This window comes from Rhipicephalus sanguineus, chromosome 1 (assembly GCF_013339695.2).
Source record: "Rhipicephalus sanguineus isolate Rsan-2018 chromosome 1, BIME_Rsan_1.4, whole genome shotgun sequence".
Lineage (NCBI taxonomy): Eukaryota > Metazoa > Arthropoda > Arachnida > Ixodida > Ixodidae > Rhipicephalus > Rhipicephalus sanguineus.
The window spans coordinates 213485821-213508160 of record NC_051176.1 but is presented as its reverse complement, the minus strand read 5'-3'; the positions used below and the strand labels follow the sequence as shown (position 1 = coordinate 213508160).

Here is a 22340-nt window from a genome sequence, read left to right as displayed (position 1 = left end):
GAAACATGGGTAAAACAAAGAAACAAACAAACCAAAACGCACACACGCTATAATGAGAAAGGAAAGTCGTGGACTAATTTTTCTGACATGCTCAGCCTGCAGACTTCCCCACAGTACCACCACCAACTCCACAGATCTAAGTAAAGCGGTGACTGAAATTCCACACGCTGTAAGTACATCATTCCAACTTTTTAAATGCATCCATGATGTTAAAAACATGGTAACCAAGAACCAAGACAAGCTGCCACCATTTGAGCGTTACACATGTTACCCACTCTCTCGTTTTCATTGTAAATGTGATCCCCCCCACTCCAAATGTTGCCACTGGGAATGTTTCGTTGACTCAGCACCAAACTACTACTTTAGTCGCCCGCGGCACCGGTCAACAAAGCAGCGAATGGTTATCAGGCTTAGCCTACAGGGTGCCGGGAGGCATGATGTCATGGGAAGCTTGCCCTTGATATGTTCACACTGTAGACAACATGGAGATAGGGCACAAATGAGATAAGTGGTACGCGTATGGATGGGAAGTTAAGTAGGAGTTGGAATAGACCACATCATAACCGGTCTTGCACACCAAGTGGTTACATGATAAGGTCCGAGGTGCATTTCCTTTAAGTGTATACATTTGAGCTTTGATACTCACCATCAACTGACTGCAGTGCATCTTCAATCACATTAGAACCACTGGCAGTTGAGCAGGGTGTGACAGATGTGCTGCTCGATAGTTGAGGCAGAACTCGTGGCCGGCCTCGCTTGCGGCCAGCTGGAGTCTTCTTTAACTCTACATCACACTCAGCAGCAACTTTCAAATCATGCACCTGCAACCAGTGTTTTAATGTCACAACCACAGTCCAGCTGGAATTTCCACAGGCACAAAGGAAGAAAAATTACAATCAGTTGGTCACCTCCTAGGATACACTAATTTTGGGATATGTAACATGAAATGGCAGGTTTTGCAGCTGCGGAGTAAACGCTTATGTAATTACAGCATCACTGAAAAATTTTTTTACCAATTCATTTGCAATACATTCTGAAATACAGGGAAGCCTCACAAGAGATACCCTTCCAACAAGAAGAATCTAAGCACAACATGACTTCTCTCACAAGACCAAATGAAATTGTTTTCCAGCAATGGTTGGTGGCCAACATTCAGAAAAAATGGTGCTCCATTCGCCTTGAAGGATTACATAGTCACAGAGGCACAGATGAAGAGTCTCATATTCCTGCTGTAAAGAGTTCCTATGCAAAATATGGAGCTTGAATGTTTATTTTGTTTGATTCTTAAGAGTGCATAGGCATCTTTGACCAAGTATTACTAGCAAATGCTTCCAAAAACATATTTCAGCATGGACTTAATGTCTGCAAGGTTGGATCACATTAAATTGCAGCCAGTGTCATATCAACTTGTTCGCGAGTGGGGGTGCACAGGCATCGCTCACTGTCTGCCACACATACCCACACAGATATATATATATTTACACACACACACACACACACACACACACACACACACACACACACACACACACACACACACACACACACACACACACACACACACACACACACACACACATATAGCGAGAGAGAGAGAGAGAGGTGTATCAACTTGTTCACAAATGGGGTGCACGGGTGTCACTCACTCCGCCCATCTGTCACACACACACAAACACACATATAGCGAGAGAGCGAGAGAGACAACTACATATGCTCTTAATTTGATGTGATTTTTTATAGTCATAGAGATGGTGAGATGATTTGCTTTTAAAAACTGTTGTCTGAAGAATCTGCTCAAACAGATTGTGCAGGCTTGGCCACCCTATACCGCGACAACACAGCAGTGTTCAATAACATTACGGAAAAATTACCATCAATTTGAGAAAGTACAGCCACATTTAACCTGTTCTTCATCTGAGCATTCCATCTGCAAACTTTAGTCTCAGTTTGGCATTGTAAATACAATGAGTATGAAAAACCTGCTATGACTCTAGTACCTTAAATTCGCACTTATTAAAAAAAACATGTGGCTGACAAAGCAAGGTACTTCGCAGAAGTCTTCAGAATAAGCTGAGTGCCAACTTTTTTACTGTTAGAGCCCTCTAATATAGTCTTTCTGAAGAAGAAGACCAAGTTCAGTCGAGTAATATTTAGAGAAACCACATTGAGCTGATTACAAATGACTACGAATTTATATACTAGGTGTCGTTCCTTGCCCTCCTACTTTTCCCAGCTTGGGTGGGGGGTGGATGAGAAAGCGGTGAAGTGACCTTTTACTCCTCCCCTCTGACCCCTCCCAAGTAAATAAGCTGACGTAAACTGCATAAACGCAAATATTCTTTGAAAAAATGTGGGTGATTATAATGTTAAACTACTCCGCATTGTTTCCTTCCGTATAGCTGTTAATGATTGGCAGAAATTTTCTGGGTCATGCCCAAAGAACCTGCTCGTAACATGACACAACAAATGACGCATAAGTGATCCACCGTGTAATTACTGCTTACGCATGATTACGTAATAAAAAAAAAAACTTTTTGGTGATTGGTTCTTCACTATTCGTCAAAAATTTTCGGTGTGCCATAAGATCGCCTCCTTGTTACGCGATGTCACAAGCCTGCGAAAACTCGCGGCGTTATAATGAAGTGTGCACAACAAGCAGCGCATTACTGTGCTGAACAATAACAAATTTTTTTTGGAATAGCCAGACAGTGTCTCATACCGCTGCCAATCACATTGGCAGCGGCTACTTATAGCAGCGGGCAAGATGGATTCATATATGTATAATAAATATTTCTGTTGTAGAATAATGATGTTGAGCTATTTTTGTACGTATACAACTCTCTGTGAACTCATTGTTGCTGACAGAGGTAGAGAGAGAAATAAACATTATTAGGAACAGACACAATCCTTTGCAGGTGGGCAGCCTTTTTAGTCCAGAAAACGATGGACGGTGATCATCTCCTTGGTCAGGAAGATCAAGTTATGGGGCAAACTTGAAAGCTGGGCTTCTTAATGTGCTCTAGTCCACTGCCTTGTTACAAGCCGCCACGATCGCTGCAGGCTACACTATGATAAGCAAGGTGGAGCAGGCTAATCGGAGACTAAAGTGGGAATCTTTTTTAGCTCTCCTGGCTAGGCATAACTGAAACTACTCGACACTTCTGCACACTCATCAACTCACAGCAGCTTGGATATGGAGCAGTGGCGATGCTATTCATTTTCAAAGAAAGAAGCTAAATTTCCTGAAAAAGGAGACTGCTTGATTGGGCTATAAAACATTTACTGGTTCCCGCCCATATTTGCATCACCAATTACTTAAATTTCAGGCCAGGCAGAACAAAATAAAATCGTGACACACTGTTCTAATGTTATAGAGCCCCTGCTGAGCGATAGCCTCCTCTGCAATGCTCGAGCACAAGGCGCGAAAGCGTGGCATAGGCAGCCCACACCGCAAAGAGCCTACAGTGCGTGGTCATGACACACGGAGGACAGTCGTCACAGCAGAATTTTAGGACAAATTTTATTACATAATTATGTTATTGCTACGTTCAAGTAAAACTTTGCCTCACTTGTTAGTTTCCCAGTCTGCAACGGACAATTACCACTGCCGAAAGTGGGGGAGGGGGGGTCACACCCCCCTTGCCCCCCTGGTAGATACGCCTATGATTGCAGCATCTTGCAACATTAAGATCAACATGAAATTGACGGCTCTAATCCAATGAGTCAATGTTTAACAAGATGGAATGACCAACTGAGGCGGAATGTCCAAGACTAAATTTCCAACCATAAAAAGTAGCAAGAATTTGCACAACGACACAGGCTAAACAGTAAGTCACCAGGTATTTCATATAATGTCAAACCTTGAAATAGGAACCTCAATTGAACAAAATCCACAATGTAATTTACTACAGTTGAACCTCGATTTAATGAAGTGATCGGGACTCACAAATTAGTTCGTTAAATTGGGAACTTTGTAAAACCAAGAGAAAGACAAATTCATTGTCTCGTGAAAAAGCTTGTGATTTTGGGATTTTCATCAGCACACTTCGTGAGCACACAATTCTCGTAACTGGCCAGTGAAATCAAAGCGTCCTCGGCACCCTCATGTGCCCCAGCAAACCGCCTCAGAAGGTCGACGGCGTCCATCACCTGGCTTGGTGTGGGCACGGAAGCTTTGACGGTATCCGGATCATTAGCATCTTCAGACTCTTCTTGTGCGACAGAAACAAGCTGCACTATCTCCTCGTCGTCAAGAACTTCTGTTGTGTCAGTGTTCGCGTCAGCGTCGGCGATCACGAAGTCGTCTAAGTTATGACTTGCGGCCACCTCGTCACGCCGACAAAGCTATTCCTAACAAATGGGTGATGCCTCTTCCTGCTTGTGTTGGGCTTGTGGAGCCCGATGCAGCCTCGACGCAGCCTGGCAGCACACTGCCAGGATGCGTCTAGAATGTCTGGCAGCCACTGCCAGACACTCTAGACATTCTAGAATTTGGGAAAGCCTATGGGTAACTGCAGGGGAATCCAAATTTGTTTGTTAAATTGGGAAATTCGTAAAATCAGGTTTCGTAAAATCGAGCTTCAACTGTATTTTCATTTCCCAATCTTAACTCCATTAAAACCATGTACTGTTTTTCTGGTTACTTAGAGAAGTAACTTCGTGCTGCACTTTCAATTTACTGAAATTCTCGTGCAATACATAGATGCACCTGGTCCTTCCATGAAAAATGAGAGATTAGCAAGCATTGGGCAGGAAAGAATAGATTTTTTTGTAGCAAACCTTTCTGGTGGAAATGTTTCTGACAGGAGAAAAAAAAATTACAGCATATCCACGGGTGAATGATGAAGAGCTTGGCCGAAGCTCCTGAAGCAATCATGGTTACACCGTGAAATGTTCAGTGGTTTCGCTCAGCAGTAATCAAAGCGATATGCTGCTTTGATTACTGCACGCCATCTAGCGTGCAGGGTGCTGCTGCTTTTTTTTTTCTTTTTTTGCACACATATTGCACACATCTCTATGGGACAGCGCCATCTAGTATTTCGTCACCCAACTGCAGTTTGCATGCATCTCTATGGGACAGTGCCATCTACTGAACGATACGGGAGGCGCGACGGCCGGGGCACGCCGGATGGAGCGACGACCGACCAGGTGATGCTATAAGGAGCTTTGCCCCTAAAAAAACCCAGTGAGTAAACAGAATGGAATGCATAGCCATGCTAATAATAATTTCTTAGGTTTTACACGCTAAAACCCTGACGAGATTATGAGGCACAATGTAGGGCAGACTCTGGATTATTCTGACCTCCTGGCATTGTTTTACAAGCCCCATGTGACGACTTCAGAAGTTTGATGCCTATATGAATAAGGACTGAAAATAATGGCTGATATTGCCATTGAGTGAAAGGACTGGAAGGCACCCCTACACTATCATTTTTTTTGTCTGTAAAAGTTAAATGAGCTCTTCAACCACATCAGTGTGGCCTATGACACACCGTGCCTTTCTATTGCAAAGGCCAGCCAACCAATAATTATAACCTTGCCATGATGCCTACACGGGGAAGCATGGAGACGTAGTGGCAGCCACTGAAAAATGCAAGAGTATGACTTATTGCTGACAATCCTATTGTGATCAGCAGTGTATGCAGTGTAGTGCCGTTGTAACACGTACTGCCCACTTTTAATGGGCAACAACCCAAATGCATCACGCCACTCTTCTGCTGCCTCCTTGTGCAGGGCCTCTTCAAGCATGTGCAACCTGCAGAAACAAAAGCAGCATAGCTGCTACTGCTCTGGCCCAACAGGACACACACTGCACAACTGCACAGCCAGGAGCGACGCAGGCATGAATAAACTTGAAGGCACAGATGCTTTTAGGACATATACGCATGTGTGTTTGGTACAGGAAATGTCCTGGTGTGTTGAAGGTGATGCACTGCCCACAAATAGCTTGGAACGGTCAAGGCCCCACCCACAGTACCACTTTTCAATGTAGTTGCACTAGTTTTTGCTCAGTGGCAGACCATTCGACTAATACGCACACATGTGTCAGCGAAAGTTCTACGAGCTTCGAAATGCTCCTTGGTAGTATCACTACCATGCGCTAAAGCACGGTCAAGAGAGAGAGATTTGGAATATTTTCCATTATTAGAGTTTCTTCTCGGCTCTCATGGCATGTAGTTGCGCTTCTTTATGCTTACTAATGTGACGCAGGACTATTCTAGAAACCTCAACTAAATCAAATTTATGATAAAGCTTTTGCAGCAAGCATGATTTTGTGATATCAAGGTTTGACTTTACCATGCCGTGCCTCCACAGGGGCAAAGAGGGCACCAAAACTGGATCCCAAAATGGTTTGCTGGAGATCACAGAGGGCTACGTATACTAGGGATGTATAAGATTGCCTGTCAGCTGTTCACTACAGTGGATCTTATACACTCTCTGGTACGTTCTGGTCTCAGTAGCCCCAACCCACCAGTTGGTTCGAGCTTTGATCACCCCAGTGCCCTTTCAGCACCAAGAAGATCCTATGCTGCCCGCTTTACTATAATGAAAACCAACAGGCAAGGAAGACAAGGAAGGTGTAGGGGACATTATTTGTAGCCTTCTGACTGTATTGTAGTAATTATTATATAAAAGTGAAGAAATTAAAGTGGACGGGAGCACGACCGTCGTTGTAGTTCAAGTGGCAGAGAATCAGACGCGTTATCTGAATTTCGTCACATTTATATCGTAATTACAACAATACAGTTAGAAGGCTACAAATAATGTCCCCTATACCTTCCTTGGCTTCATTGTCAGTTGGTTTTCATTAAGGTTGTGCCTAACAAAAAAAAAAAAAATAAAATAAACAAGCCCTTCCCCTTCCTTTGTTCATTCATAGCGAGGGTGTCGTTCCAGAAGACTTGATACCTTCACATAGTCTGCGAGGGCTTATTGGTCAGCTGCCAGCTCGTAAAAGGATCATGTGCTACGTGACGTCAGCTGGCAAAAAAGTGTGTTCCACACTCGCTGTCACGGCTACGAGAAACGGCGACTAACACTCCCAGGCTTACATGCACAGAAATATGCGATAAAGCAGACGGGAGGTCGACTGCCGCCGTAGCTCGACCGGTAGAGCATCAGACGCATTATCCAAAGGTTGCAGGTTTGGTCCCTACCAGCGGCAAGTTGCCTTTTCGTCCACTTTAATTTCTTCACCTTTATATTGTAATTACTACAATAAAGTTAGAAAGCTACAAATAACGTCTTCGATTGTAAAATCCCGAGAAAACACTCCTACCCGAGCAAGCGCCCCCCTCCTTTTTTCAAGAGTTGAAATATCCGCCAATGACAAAACAAGTGCTCCCCGCCCTCCCCTCCTGTCATTTTCACTGTTTCATTCACTGTTTTGGGAACACCAAATGTATGCGTACTCAATAAAGCATTTCATTAGAAGCACGGATGTGCATTTTTTATTCTTAGGGGCTCTTCTGCCGCCATCTTGAATTTTGATCCGCGACCAAGCAAGGGCCTCCCCCACCAAATCTTGCCGGATCATCTTTCATCGTAGGGGCCTCTCCTCGATCGGGATTTTACAGTATACTTCCCTTGGCCTCATTGTCTGTTGGTTTTCATTAGGGTCGTGTCTACCAAAGAAAAATGAGCCCTTAAATTCCCCTTCCCCTTTGCTATAATCTCACGTGCTCTCCAGAGGCCTCCATTTGCCAGTTAGATGTGCCTTCATGAAGAAGTAGTGAAAAATCCAGCTCTCAACCAGTGAAAGGAGGGACCAATGTTGCCGCATTCCAGGAATTGCAAATGTTTAACATGGATAAATATCCAGCCAGGATATTGACCAATAAGCCTGAATGCCCACTATTAAACATTCCAGTTCATTGGACATTGAGGCTTGATGGATATCTAGGTTGCAACTGCCAACATGACTAATTCGGTGTCTTTTAGGCTTCTTCTGAGGCCTGCTGATGCCAATGATCAGGTTTTTTTATGCAAAGTATGGCATGAGAAGAGCCTCCTCCTCTGCGAGCTTGCTTGCCAACATTTTCCAGACTTCTTGCTGCCTATGTAAGCACTCAGAAGGCAATCTGCATAGGTTTATGTATGGCCTCCATGATGGAGCATTACTATATGGTAGAACTTTGTACCATGAAGTAGGGTATCAACCACAGCTGTTCATTCATTTGCTCATGCCCCATTTTGCAAAGAGCAAGTGGAAGGAATGGGTTTAGTGTACTTGGATAGAGAGAAGCATGTCATCAGCTGCTTAAAGGGGCCCTGCAACACTTTTCCAAGTAATCATCGATTGGCTTCGTTAAAGGAGTTTATTGCCTCACAAATCGAGTGCCCTAAACATTTTTAGAATCCAAATACAAGCGGAGTTACAGGCATTTGTTGCACGCTTTAAGTGCTTTCTCACTCCTTTCATACCAACGAGTGTGCTGAAAGCTACACGGGGGGGGGGGGGGGGAGTACTTTCTTTTCTTTCTTTTTTTTTTCCTTCGAACGACAAGGGGGCAACAAGATCTTTTCTTTTTTTTTTCCTTCAAACGCATGGCTTACTTTTAGCGTGATCTCGAGCATGCACGCTGGCCCGTGGTGGCATCCCACGGTGGCCGCGGTAAATATGCAGCTCACGATGCTCAAACCAGCCAATGGCAATGGACTTTGGGTTTATGGCACAGTCATTCGAGTTTATGGCATCATTTGCCGAGAGAAGAGAGAGCGATTTCTAGCTGACTTTGAGAATTAGCTGCAAATTCCAGGCAGCGTGCCACGCTATAATGTTTGGCTCACGTGTTCTCAGGAGCCTCCACTACAGATCGGCAGCGTTTTCCAACCATGCTGAGAAAGTGTAGCAGGGCCCGTTTAACAGAAAGGAGGCAACATGGCTGTGACAGTTATTACAGTCAGAGGGGGCACCGTTTGTAAACTGTATGACCAATGCTTGCTCCAACACTTTTAGGGTGGCAATAGTGCTCTCCTATTTCATAAGATCTGTTCTGCCTCGGTCACCTTCAAGAAAGCTAAGCAAAAGAAAGCTAAGCAGATGGTCAAAGGTGGCCCAATCACGGAGGCAGTGCAAAACCAGGTCAGGTGCAGAAAGCTTGCAATCAGGGGCGTAGCCAGGGGGGGGGGGCACACCGGGCCCGTGACCCCACCCCCGAATTTTTTTTCGCCATGGCATACACAGCTCAAAATGACACTCGATCACATCTGCCTGCCCGACCCCCACTTCAGATCAAGGAGGTGCACCCCCGAAAAAAATTTCTGGCTACGCTCCTGCTTGCAATGCCTCCGATCCTGGAGGCAGTGCAAGACCACGTTAGGTGTAAAAAGCTTTCAGAGTGGGGCGAAGGAGGATCAATACATCGACTGAGAAAAAAAAGAAGATGGCTTTCGCCTTTGAGTCGTCTTAGGCGAATGCATAAGGGACCCCGTGAGTTTTTTAGTGCCACGGGCAAGTCTCATCAATGCCAAGTGTGATCCAGTAACATCACAGTTGACTTGATAAAAAAAAAAAAAAAGATGCTTCAGGGAATAGGGCAATATACACCTCAACCATATGCTCCTTGCATTCGTCCAGGGAACCAAAGCCATGGCTGCACTGTCCACAGATGAAAATGTGTCGCTCCTGGGCTGGCACTGGTTGGCCATCCTCACCCCTTGGCAGCAAGCTGCTGCCACTTGTCAATATTTCATTGCTGCCAGCTGACACCATGCTGGCCAGAGCACTCTCCAGCACTAAGGAAGCATCCATGGGAGTACGACTGGGCACGGGGTCAGTAGCAAGCTCTGATGTGGTTTCACTGACTTGCATGTTGGCTGGTGTGCTGGTGAGAGGTTGAGGAGGTTCTACTTGTGCAGTCACTGCAGGCTCCATAGCACCAGAGTCGACTGCAGCAGACAAGCAGTAATATGGTGAAAGTCGGTTGAGGCAACTCATACTACCATATTAAATTTCATTTGTTTGCATACATTTCATGCAATGTCTTTGAGTAAGCAAAAGAGTGAACAATTATTTATCAGAATTTGATGTCCTAGGCACTTCTTTACCATGAATGCTCCATTATAATCAATAACCAAGAGGTTCTAGAAAACATGTTGCCCTGCCTTGAAGGAGAATGGTATCCTCCTCCTCTACTAAATGTTGTATCAGTAATGAGCTAATATGGAAGTTTTTGTACAGGAGGACACAGACCTTCGTTAACACTATGTGCCTTTATAGTAGTACAACGAAGCTCTTCATGATGTTTCCATCACTTCATTACTGAACAAAGGCAGCCTTGAGTGTAAGACCCACGGGAGTGGCTTAGGCAGCTAAGACATCGCGCTGCTAAGCACAAGGGCGCAAATTGAATTCCTGGCCACAGCAGGAGCACTTCGATGGAAGCGAAATGCAAAAACACCTGTGTACTCTGATTAGGGTGCACAATAAAGGGACACTAAGGAGAAAAAAGATTTTTCTCGTATTAATAAATGACTCTTTCACAATTCCAAGAACACCATGCCTGCTGCAAAAAGCTGCTTGGCAAGTGAGAAAATGCGCAAAAAGAAAACGTGGGTGGCGATGCCACCTTGAAGCTCCCGCCTCAATCGCCGTGACGGTGTCTACTAGGGCCTAAATAGTTCGTTATCTATAAAAATGAAGCACATTGTCTTCTGAGGGAGCCAGAGACTTAACATACCAAGTTTCAGAAAATTTCATACAGCCAATATGGCCAAAATACAAAAAAAAAGAAAACCCTTGAAATCCGTGACATCATTAATAGTTTCAGTGGGAAATGTAAAAGTTAAACTTTTGACATTTATTTTCTCAACTATTAATAAACCTGTGATAGTGAAATTAACGACACTAGAGTTTGCAGAGTGCAATTTATCAGTCTAAACTAATTTGACTTTACAGTTTCACTTTAGTGTCCCTTTAAAAAACCCCTGATGGTCTGATTTAACCAGGAGCACCCCACCGCAGCATGCCTTGTAATCATACAGCGGTATATTGGGCCTTGGTGTACAAACGAAACTGTTAAAGAACACTACGACCTCAGCCTGCTTCGAGGCATCTTTATAATTTGCCAGCACGTGTGTCCAAAGCTCTGGTACCAATTTATGAGCGCCTTGTCAGAAATAGAGCTTCTAGAAATGTGTCAAAGGGGTAAATGAAAGCCTTCATTCACTTATTTGGGCTTTGGCGTCTAAGGAACAGCATGCTTCACTATTTATGGTTGAAACTGTAGGTGCAGATGCAGTAATGAAGATCAAATGTGGCAAGTTGAGGACCTCGTTAGGTATCTTGGTAGAACTCAGTCCAAAACCCAAGCCTCAGGTGGACGAGTGAGGAGGACAGGCACCAGGCGGCCGAGTCTAATCTCAAACATGCCACGGCCAAGGGTGATCAGCTGGCACTAAATAAGGGCCATTACAGCACTAAGCAGCAGTCAGATTATAGTCCTGCTGTCTCTTTGTGTCTGCACTGCAAAATATGCACATTCTACTGGTTATTTTTGAAATGAACAGGGTGCTATTTCATTTTCGCACTTTTCTCAAAATGTAAATTTATGACCGTTCAATTTTGAGGCCCATATATCTTGGCATCTAGGGCAGGTACAACAATAATTCTTCTTGTAATGGAAACACAAATATGTAGAGAATCCAAGTATGGGAGCAGTATTTTAAACACCATCCTTTTTAATTATTTAGTCATCAAAATTGTAACAGGATGCCAAGTGCTTTTCAGAATGTAAAGTTCGTTCTGCTATAAAATAATTAAGAAAAGCAAACAAGAAAACTGCTTGCATACTTTCAATCGTTAGTCATTAGTAAACATCGCCATAGTTTAAATTTTGCTTTTAATTGAGCACTTTAATTTCTATTGAGGCCTTAAACAATAGGGGGTGAACTTAAGTTATCTCGGGAACTAGACGACTTAGAGGAAACGTAATTACATATTTGCAATCAGCAGAAAAAGCTGCACAAATCTGTGCAGATTCATCAGAATTGATGGAGAAATAAAGAAAAAATGTCTAAGATGAGTCCGCCCCCTTAAGAGATTTCCATTTACTGAGAGTCTACTGTACTATGAACACTCTATTGTACTCTCCATGCTCAATAAGTACTTTTCACTAGCTTTGTGTTCTAGCAATGTGTCATATTCATCTTCCTTGTGACTTCATAAGTTCAAAATTTATGAGGTTCTCTGCCATTGAAACTTGACACGGCACACCCCAAGTTTCATTCTTTCTTACGAGCATTCCTACAGTCTTCCTTCCACCAATGCATGTGTTGCTTCTTTGGAAACCCACTTGTTTGTGGAATGCATATTAATGTGGCATAAAATAAAAAGTTCCTTTTAAGTAAACAGCCAATCATATATTTCAATTTCTTGTGCAAATCATATTTGCCACATCAAGTAATAAAGTTGAAGGACTATGATTATGCCACTTGTCACAAGCAATAAAAAAAATTCTGTAAGGTATTAAAGGGCCAGTAAACAGGCTCTGACTTTTTTTCTTACACCTCCCAAACAAGCTCGCCAATTCGTACAGTAGACCGCTGCGATCACATTTTTCGAATATTACAGCGTTGCGAGCCATGCAGACACTCCATTTTGAAAAACAATTCCTGTGCCTCTTTACCAATCCCCCCTCGTACACACAGAGACGCAAACTTCCCCATGGGCAACTTGACGTACCACTGAGCTCGTCGATTGGTCTAAACCAGGTCTCAACACGTTAATGTCAGTTCCTGTTTCCACCCACCGCTACGAAACTGTGCCTCGTTTCTTGGCCCTGCGGTGATGTGGTTTCGGCCACACAGTTGTCGAGTTGTCATGCGTATATTCCTCACACTGCATAGCACCTGCGCACACTTGGCCTTCGACATGAGCAACACGTGGAGGAAGCGTTGTCGACTGCAAATCGAGCGGAGAGAATCCCCAGTAGCTCGGACGGGTCGCGCTTGCTTGGTTTTCCCATTGCATGCGCGACAAGCTGGGTTCTTTTCTCTCGCACTCCTTCGTCGTCTTGGAAAGCAGGCACACATTCCTGCTGCATTGTGAACTGTTACAAAGGTTAAAAAATACTGAAGAGCCAAAAACTGCCCGTCAAGTTACGGAGCACGTGCGACAATGTAAACAATAAACAACCAGGAGGCGCAGCAAGCAGAAGTGCATTGCGACTGATTGAACTCGCCGATGGCGTCAATTGCTGATGTCTTGTCACGTTGCCGAAGCGGGTGGAGTCACGACGACGGGCTATGCCTTCCCCTCCCTATGGCGGAGAATGGTGGCGAGGCCGCGCGAAAATTTGAAGCCAGCTGAAACGGATGTTCTAACCCCTGTAACTTCCTTATTATAGCACGTACTCGCAAAATTTTTGTGGCAGCATGTTCATATAGCAAAAGTGCGCATATTTCTCTTCATTACAATTTTTGGACCTTGGGGTTCTTTACTGGCCCTATAAAAAGGACATGCCATGCATATGGTGGTTTTACTATATGTTCCCCACTGAATGTATACTGCATTTCCTATCAAAGTGATAATGCAGTCATACCTTCTATGCTTGGCTCGGCTCTTGCACAGGTAGCAGTACCAGCAACATCAGTGTTCAAACCAGGACCTGTAGTATTTAAAATGTATTGAAAAAAAAAAAAACTAACTAACTAACTAACACTTCAATTTTTAAAAGCTTGCATCCTTGCAGCATTTAATTTGCTTCCATTAATAGTCAAGTACAACTTTAGAAGGCAGTGGCATTTCCACCGCAAAGGTGAATGCACACAAGCTTGCCCCAATGTGTGGCGTGCACTCAAGAACCACGTCGTTAGCCGGATGGTTGGTGACCCTGCTGTAGTCGAGCACAGTCGCATAGTCGAGCACATCAGTGGGACTATTTCTAGTTGCAGAGGTAATCAGCTGCCACGCTTCAGTCACCTGGGTGTGGCCTCTCCTGCCTTCTTAAGTTGTATCTGATTATAGGCTATCACTCAACGTTGTTATTTTAGTTCTTGAAGTAAAACACTTCATAAATGGTGCTTCACACCTTCTAGGGCACAGCAAAGTTCACCATGAGGCGTAGTGAAAGGATTTTTAGAGACATGAAAGAAAAATATTCAGGTTAGCTATACGTATAAGTAATTTATGTTCTTACAAAGCAAAATGACTAGTTTTGCTCTTAAGGGAGGTTTGGTATGCTTAATGAGATGCAAGAAAAGGCTAGCAATACATCCCTGTAGTTCCCACAAGAGCTCAGTGACATCGGCACTTTTGAAGTTTACTCGGCTTCACTTACAATCACTTATTGACAAAAAAAAAAAAAAAAAAAAAAAAAAAAAAAAAAAAAAAAAAAAAAAAAAAAGGAAGAAAGAAAAAAAAAAGAAAAAAAAAAAGGATCAGCGTGCTAAAGAAAAACAAACACCCAACCACACTGTCATGAGCTTGAGGAGTGCAAAAGATAGCGACTCTCCACATGGCTAGCTGGTAACAAAAAGCATTTCAGAGGCACCCAGACGCACCTGCTCTCAAGCTGTAATCCGATCCGCGCACCGGGAGGGCACACTGGGCTGTCTGTCGTTTACACTATGCGGCGTGTGTGTTACAGTAGGCGAGGCGCCATGCCACATCTCCCTCTCTTAAATGACTACCCCGTAACGGTCAGGCACAAAGACTCTGCAGCCGGAATGGTTGGTGGTTGCTGGAACCCTCGATGTCTCTGCTGGAGCATCGTTGAATGGCTTGGGCAGTGAATTATTGCTGTCATTCACAGCGGGTCACCTCGCTGGGACGAAGCTCCATTGTAAAGGGCAGCTAGCGGTACCGCGACTGTCAACGGCTCGAAGTCTTCGTTGTCAGTGTCGAAGAGTAATGAGGTGGGAGGCGGTTGCGCTTTCTTCTGTGAGGCTGGCAATAGGATAAGCATCTTTCTGTTGCGACGCACGTGTCCACGCTCTGTTTGGACCAAGTAGGAGTGGGGAGTGTCTGCTTGTTGAGTTATCTCCCCCTTGCAACTGAGGTCTCACATCCAGACATGGGTGCTTGGAGAGAGAGTTGGTAGGTCCCTGGCCGCATGACGATGGTTGAAGTTCCGCCTCTGGCATTGTTTCGCTTCAAGGTTCCTTTCCGTCGCTTCTTTGTTGTCGACATTTCCGGGAACGAGGAGGGCGGGAAAGGCAGGGACTCGAGAGCGTAGGTGGCGTCTCATGAGCAATTTAGCCGGGCTGAAGCCTGTCGGCCCCTGCGTGTGTCTGTAGGCCAGATGGGCGAGTTACAGATGGTCTGCTTTCTCGAGAAGATGCTACATTGTTTGAATGGCATGTTCCGCTTCCCCGTTGGTCTGTGGATGAAGAGGGTTGCTTGTGGTGTGGTTGAAGCCGTATGCTTTCGTGAATTCTGCGAATTCCGAGCTCGAGAACTGCAGGCCGTTGTCGAGATACCACTATCACAGGGATGCCATGACGAGTGAAAATGCTTGTGAGGTGGCTAATGACGACGTCTGCGGAGGTGGAAGCCAGGTGTGCGATCTCGGGGTACCGTGAGCGATAGTCCATACACACCAGGTATAGTTCTTTTCCCGAAGTTGAAGTAAGTCGATCCCAATCATCTGCCACGGAAGCTCTGGTATAGCTGTCGGCAAAAGCGCTTTAGCTCTTTGTGGTCAGTTCCTAGTGCAGGTTTCGCAGTTAGAAACCATTCACTGGGTTTCCAATGAAATTCCAGGCCACCACACAGACTGCTTTGCCCTCGCTCTGCAGAGTTCAATGCCTTGGTGATTCATGTAGACGAGTGAGAATTTTGCTTCTCACAGAATGAGGAATCAGCAGACATGTTCCGTACAGCAGGTTGCCATCGTTTTCAGACTTGTTCGGTACTGCCAAAATGGGGGGGGGGGGACGCTGCGTTTTTCCAGCCATCCGTTGAGGTAAAAGCACAGAAGACACAGGCAGACCTCATCCTCCTTTTGAGCTTTCTTCACAGGATTGAAGGCAGAAGTTTGCAAGCCCATGAGTGCACCCTGTACGTAGGCGTTCACTTCATCGCACGTGAGAGCTCCTGCTGTCGAACTGCTTGCAGTTGGTGCTCTCGAGAGAGTGTCAGCAGTAGCAATGCTGATAATCTCCTGCTCAACTGCTTTCTGTAGGGGCACAGGAATGGGCCTTGCCACGGTTACAGAATACAGCACAGCCGTGGGATTGAGGCGAATGGTGTACACACCCGGCAGCAGTGCCAGACCATTGGAAAGGTGGGGATGTCGTACTTCAACGCATTCTGTGGCACAGAGAAACTTGACGAGTCTCAAGCTTTCGATGGCAGGTAATCCAAGGAGTGGATGTTTCAGCTGCTGTACAGTGTAGACGACTTGGTTTGACCTTCGCGACCTCCACGTGTTTGTTGCGTCAAATTGTCCGACGATCTGAAGTGCTCTGCTGCTCGGTCCTGAGAGGGTTTCTCCTGCCGGCTGAAGATGTGCAGGAATTCCAGCAAAGGTAGCCGGGACAACAGAAACTTGAGCACCGGTATCAATCTTTGTGATCAGTGATCAGTGGATAGCCGTTCAGGTCAACTTCCACAAGCCTCGTGTCGCGCTGAGCGTCGACTGGTTGGTTTACAGCCCCAAGAAACATAGCTGAGGTTCCTTGCTCAGGTGTTTAGATGTCTAAACATACCCCTCTAGCGATGACAATGATGTTTGGTAGATTTTTAATAATCACAACAGTACACAACTCAATGCAGTTATTCCAGCTTGTCCCCCCCCCGGCAAATGGAAAACATACCCCTCTAGCGATGACAATGATGTTTAGTAGATTTTTAATAATGTGACTGCTCATTGGAATGCCCATCTTTGAAGCCACCCCATGCTTAGTGACAAATGATGCACCCCAGTGGTTCAAGCACAAGGGCAGCAATTCATCATGCTTAGGCAGCAACCCCGCTCTTTTGTCCCCACTTCAAATCCCCGCCCCGTTTTTGGGATATTTGTATCTCTCTGCCCATCCCTCGTTTACTCACCCCCACCATGACTCGGGTGACCTTTTCTCACCTCTTGGCAGACCTGTTTCGCCCTGTCAAAAAAAGTCAGACTACTCTGTGCCCTCAAGCTGTGAAGACATATTTCTTTCCTCCATTAGAATGAGCTCCCAACAAGCGGTTACCAGGTACTTTCAAGCTTTCTAGAATGCTAGCCATGCCCGACATTGGTACTACTGCTGACAGAGATGACACTGGAAATACACCTCCCATCATCGCCAAGCCTCATCTGCCTACCTTCTGGCCCAAGAGCATGCGAATTATGTTTACACAAGCAGGCACCCATTTTTCAGCTTCAGTGCATTCCAGTGCAGGCAGCAAAGTACCTGCACATTGTCGCTGCATTGTCCCCCAACATCGCTTATGCTGCAGACGACTTGCTTGCATGTACACCTTCTGCCACAGCATACGACAACCTTGAACGCATGGTTCTGCAGTGCCTCAAGGCATTGCAACTTCTTTCCCAAAAAAGAACTCTGTGATCAACGACTGTTACAACTGCTGCAACGGATGCGTCATTACTTGCTGAGCACTCTTCAAACGAAAGCCAACTTTCTATTTTGCACGAACTGTCCCAGTAAAGGCTCCCATAGATGACACGCGTGGTGCTAGCGGGCTCCAACGATACGAGTCTCGATCAGCTATAGAGCGACACTCGCCGACCACATCTGCTACTGTTCATCTTGCACATTGCTACCTATCACTGCTACAAAAGTCACAGAGCAAGAAGACCGACTTTTATGCCTGGAGAAAAAAGTTGACTGTCTCACTGCAGCACATGAGGAGCTGACAACTCGCAGCAATGCTGATGACCAACCTCGACACAACAGTTTTCCTTCCCATGAGAGGACAATGCAGTACCACAGTAAATATAGAGACCCACAGCAGCATTGTGGTGGCCCCACCATTGCTTTTGCGAGAAGGTCAGAGCAGTGATGCAAGCGGCAGCAGGCCAAGCGGAGTTGACCGACCCCGAAGCTATCGCTGGGCACGAGCTGAACAAGATCGGCAAAAGGCGTGCCCAGGAGACTTCCGAAGAATGTTCTAGGCCAAATGTGTGCAATCAAAGCATTTCTAAAACATTCTGCATGGAATGCCCAAAAAGGGAATGTGTAGCACCAATATCTTTGCATGTAACTTTCATTCACAAAGTGAAATGTCAATATAGTTCTTTACAAAGTTTATATGCTATAAAATCATTTTAATTTTAGTTTTCTACTTTGCACCCATAATATGTGGGTGTGTGTTCAATTCAGGGACGTATTAATATTGGGGCAAATCCTGTTAAGTTAATCACTCATGTTTTTTTTCCTTAACTTTGGTTAACTTGACCTGCTGGAAGTAAACTGCATTATCAGAAGTGCATACATGTGTCAGCTTTCAACCATACAAAAAAATGAAATGTCATGTGCAAACACTTATGTATTGGGTAGGCCTATTAAAGGGTGGCACTGACATTCCTGAGCAAGCACAGCTAAGCGTTGTGCCTACCCGCTTCTCCCCGACAGTGCAACCTTTGAGTTGATAGTCAGCATGTGTGCGTTTTCCATTTCCCTTCTCTTGTGTCACTTTTCCCATGATGAATGGCTACCAACTAGCTCAACTTTCTGTTGTGCTAAAACCACGGTAGGTTCTCACCTGCTGTAGTCAGGGCAAAAGCCACAGCATTGTTTCCTGCTCTGGCAGATTTAGATGCTGGCTTCACTGTGGACCTGCTGCTAACAGGTCGTTCAACAGGCTCGAGGCTGCCACTTGACGATGGGGCCACGTGGCAACTCCTGAAGTGGGACATAAGTCCAGAGCGCCAGGCACAGGAGAAGCTACAGAACTTGCAGTGATACGTAGTCACCACATCCATGAAATCCTCCAGACGCTCCACTCGCTCTACACGTCGAACAACAGTCTGCAATATTCAAGCGCACAACACACCACATTAATGGCACTGCAAAGAAACTGCAGTGTGGCATGTGGCAGAGATGCCAAACTTCAGTTTGTGATGTAATCACTATGGTGAAAGAGTACTGACAGAAAACTTGTTCACGAGAGCCGTTTAATAAAAGTACCCAAAAGATTCATTTTTACACTGCAAATGACGCAAGAATACTAGAATAATACAGCAGTCCAAAAAAACCTAATTTTTTTGTTATAAAAATCAATTTTTTAAAATATTTCTCTCCTAACGTGAATTTTTATTATTCAGACACATCTCGACCATAGAACTAAGTCTATGTAAGTGGCAGGCTTGTGTGAATAGTAAATTTTAGGTTCAAAGCGAATTCGAAGTCAACAGTGATTTGGTGAAATAATCCAAATTGAATTTGAGTAGTAAGTACCACATATTATAAAGAAAAATGAGCATATTTGTCATGACCCAACTAACCAGCACAATATTTTTTAAAAATTGAAACAAGGCACGTGCAAATGTCATTCTCTTTAGTTCAAAGGGAAGTGGAAGCAACTTTGAATAGCAGCAGGATTTGACTTTTGGTAGAATGCAAGTGATAACCAGCAAAATATGTTACGTTTGAAAATTTATTATACTTAGAGCATATAAGTGGTATAACAAGATTTTAAACTTAAGAAATGATGAATCGATGTGAGGGTAATATGTTCATTTCACCTTAAGGGGAGATGCGGGTCGAAAAACGCGAGTTTTCTAAAAAATTATCGATTTTTTGTTTTCATCTGCTTTGTTAAGATCAGTACCTCTACTGTTCTGAAAAAAAAAAAAATCTATGTCGAGACTAACTGGAAATGCTTTAAAATTGCGTCTAAAGAGCACAAGGTGGCTGTCAAAAGGCCGAAAGTGCGTCATCTTCGAGCACCTTGCCGCTGATAATGCGCTGCCGCTCGCCATTGTCGACCGCATGAGGCGAAGAGCTGAGCCTCACTCTTCAAATAACGACGATTTCCCGCGCTGCTGCAGCGCAAGAAATAATAAAGAGAAGCATAGTCTTGCCGCCTTTTTCGAGCGCTGCGACTGGCTTTAAATCACGTGGTACGGATCACGGGCCGCCATTGGGCGCTGCGTGCCTGTGTGTGCTGTGAAGCCTACTTGCAGGATCCGTGTCTTGTCGAGCAGCGCAGCTGAACAATGCTTTTCTCGAGTGCTTATCCGTTATGGATGTAGAAAGCCGTAGGAAGCGCGGTCACCGGCCTGTGAAGTTTCACGCTGTGCATAAATTTCGAGCACGCCGGCGCAAATCAAAGCCGAACACTCAAACCATGAAAAGATCGTCTGCTGCCGCAAGGAACAGTGGCAGTGACGTCGATGCGTCCGACGAGTTTGCCGCGGCATTCGAATATGTGAGTGCCTCCCAGAAAAAGATCAGACTCTTCGAAGACGAAGAAAAATCACAGGACGACGAGTCTTCGTTGATTGCTGATATGACAGCACTGAACATGCTTGTGTGCGGTGCAATGTGTCCGACGTGTCGCCATTTGGGATTACGTGTCCGGGAACCGGCCGACAAGTGGCAAGGACTTGCGTCGTTCGTGGAACTGCACTGCCCAAGCAATGAGTGCCCCGAAAAGGAGAAGCAAGGGCATGTCGGCGTGCGCTGAAGGAAAAATCTCTTGTTGAGGAGTCAGCTCGAAAGAGCCGTGAGGGCCAAACCTATGGTGCTGGTGCATTTTAATGGCAGTGGCCACTACAAGGAGGATTGTTCTTTCTTGTGTACAAATTTCGTCGCATTCAATGACACCTCTGATAAATAAACATGCAATTTTGACTTTAAAACTCGTTTTTCTCAAAACACAAATTTTGCCATTTCTGTCAATGTGCCCCTCCTTTTTCGGGTACTTCTGGTGCTCAGATCTGCATGAAATTTTTCCCAAATTTTTTCCAAAGTAGGAGAAATGCAATTATCTTGTTTAAGTTTAAATATTCTTATTATATAATAAAAAAAAGTTATGTAAACTTTTACTAGGGTACGAGAAATATGAACTTCCCACGTTAAAATTTTTGACGTCTAGTACATATTTTGTATGGACTTCCTAATTAGTTATTTGCATTCCACACTTTATTTGAAACATTATGAACTATCAATTGTAAAAAATTATTGAAGTTTAGGTCTGAAAAGAGGGGGGGGGGGGGCAGAAGGCTTAAGTTTTTCACTTTGTCATGTTGCAGAACTAAAAGTATGCAACTTCCAAGAAAACTAATTATATATTTGAAATCAGCGTAAAAATCTCTACAAACACCCCAAGTTTCATTGCTCTAGGATGAATATTAAAAAAAAAGTGTCTTCGACCCGCATCTCCCCTTAACCCTGGATATGTGTATTCACAGTAGAGCGCCCCTACGCTGCAGTGAAACCAGCTTTACAGGGGGTTAAATGCAGTTTATATATGTCTATTCGTTCATTTTGAATACTTCGAAATTTCCTATACGTGAATTCGAACACTTTAATATTCGTTCGAATATTCAAAGTGCTCAAATATTCGCAGATGCCTAGTATGTGGTATTTTGCACAAATTTTGATTACAGTAAAACCATGTTCATACACACAATTAATTAGACCTAAGTGGCACAGTCCAGCCAAGCACCATAGAACACCATATGATAAAAAGCACATTAATTCGCACACAAATAGGATATGACATGGATAACTGAACAACTGCTGGTTAATTTCTTCTTATCCACCAACTTCTAGTCAAAAGTACATAGCTAAATCCAACTGAGCTCACAGGTGCTGGAAGTTCATCAGCATCCGATTCATCACCATCAGGAGTGACAATGGCAACTGCAGTGCCAGTGTTTGTCTGGACAACATCCTCCATGGAAGTACTGTTTTCGTCAGCTGTTTCCTTGCCCACCTGGAGGTACATTTGCAGAGGCAGTGGCTCCCCATCTAGAAAAGAACAGGTCATGGAATTAATTGAAAAAGGTCATAGAGAAATAGACACCACCTTGTTTGTCACTGTGAACAGTGAACATATATGCATGCAATGTGTCTTTTAGATTACTCTGAGAAACAACAAGTGTTACACATCAAGTATTATGCAACAAAGTATAATCAGCCTATTGAAAAAGCTTGTATGCTCCCAAAGTATGAAAATGTTTGTTTCTACATAGACACTATATATTCTCATAAAATCATATGGGATTATTACAGATGTGGCAGTTATAGTACATATGAATTCTTTTCAACTGGGCACTATGATGAAAGACGAGTCATAGTGATTATGCTTTCATGATGAATATCCACCAACTCTCACGATTTATGAATCTGCTGCAGTATATGCCACAGAAATTGAAACAAAACAGCCATTTCAACTGTGTCCACACGAACCACTGTTTATGAATACTTAATAAATAGCGCAA

At 44.3% G+C, this 22340-nt stretch overlaps 1 protein-coding gene across 1 annotated transcript in view; it reads right to left on the bottom strand.

Annotated features, from left to right (window-relative positions):
* Positions 1-22340, bottom strand: part of LOC119407127 (zinc finger protein 142) — an 88109-nt gene that overhangs the window by 48674 nt on the left and 17095 nt on the right. Inside the window, exons 5-9 of the mRNA XM_037673993.2 lie at positions 21704-21867; positions 18653-18917; positions 13545-13610; positions 9551-9891; positions 647-821 (exon numbers count right to left, since the gene is read on the bottom strand). Of these exons, the coding sequence (XP_037529921.1) occupies positions 647-821; positions 9551-9891; positions 13545-13610; positions 18653-18917; positions 21704-21867 (1011 nt within the window). The remainder of the gene's footprint in view (positions 1-646; positions 822-9550; positions 9892-13544; positions 13611-18652; positions 18918-21703; positions 21868-22340) is intronic.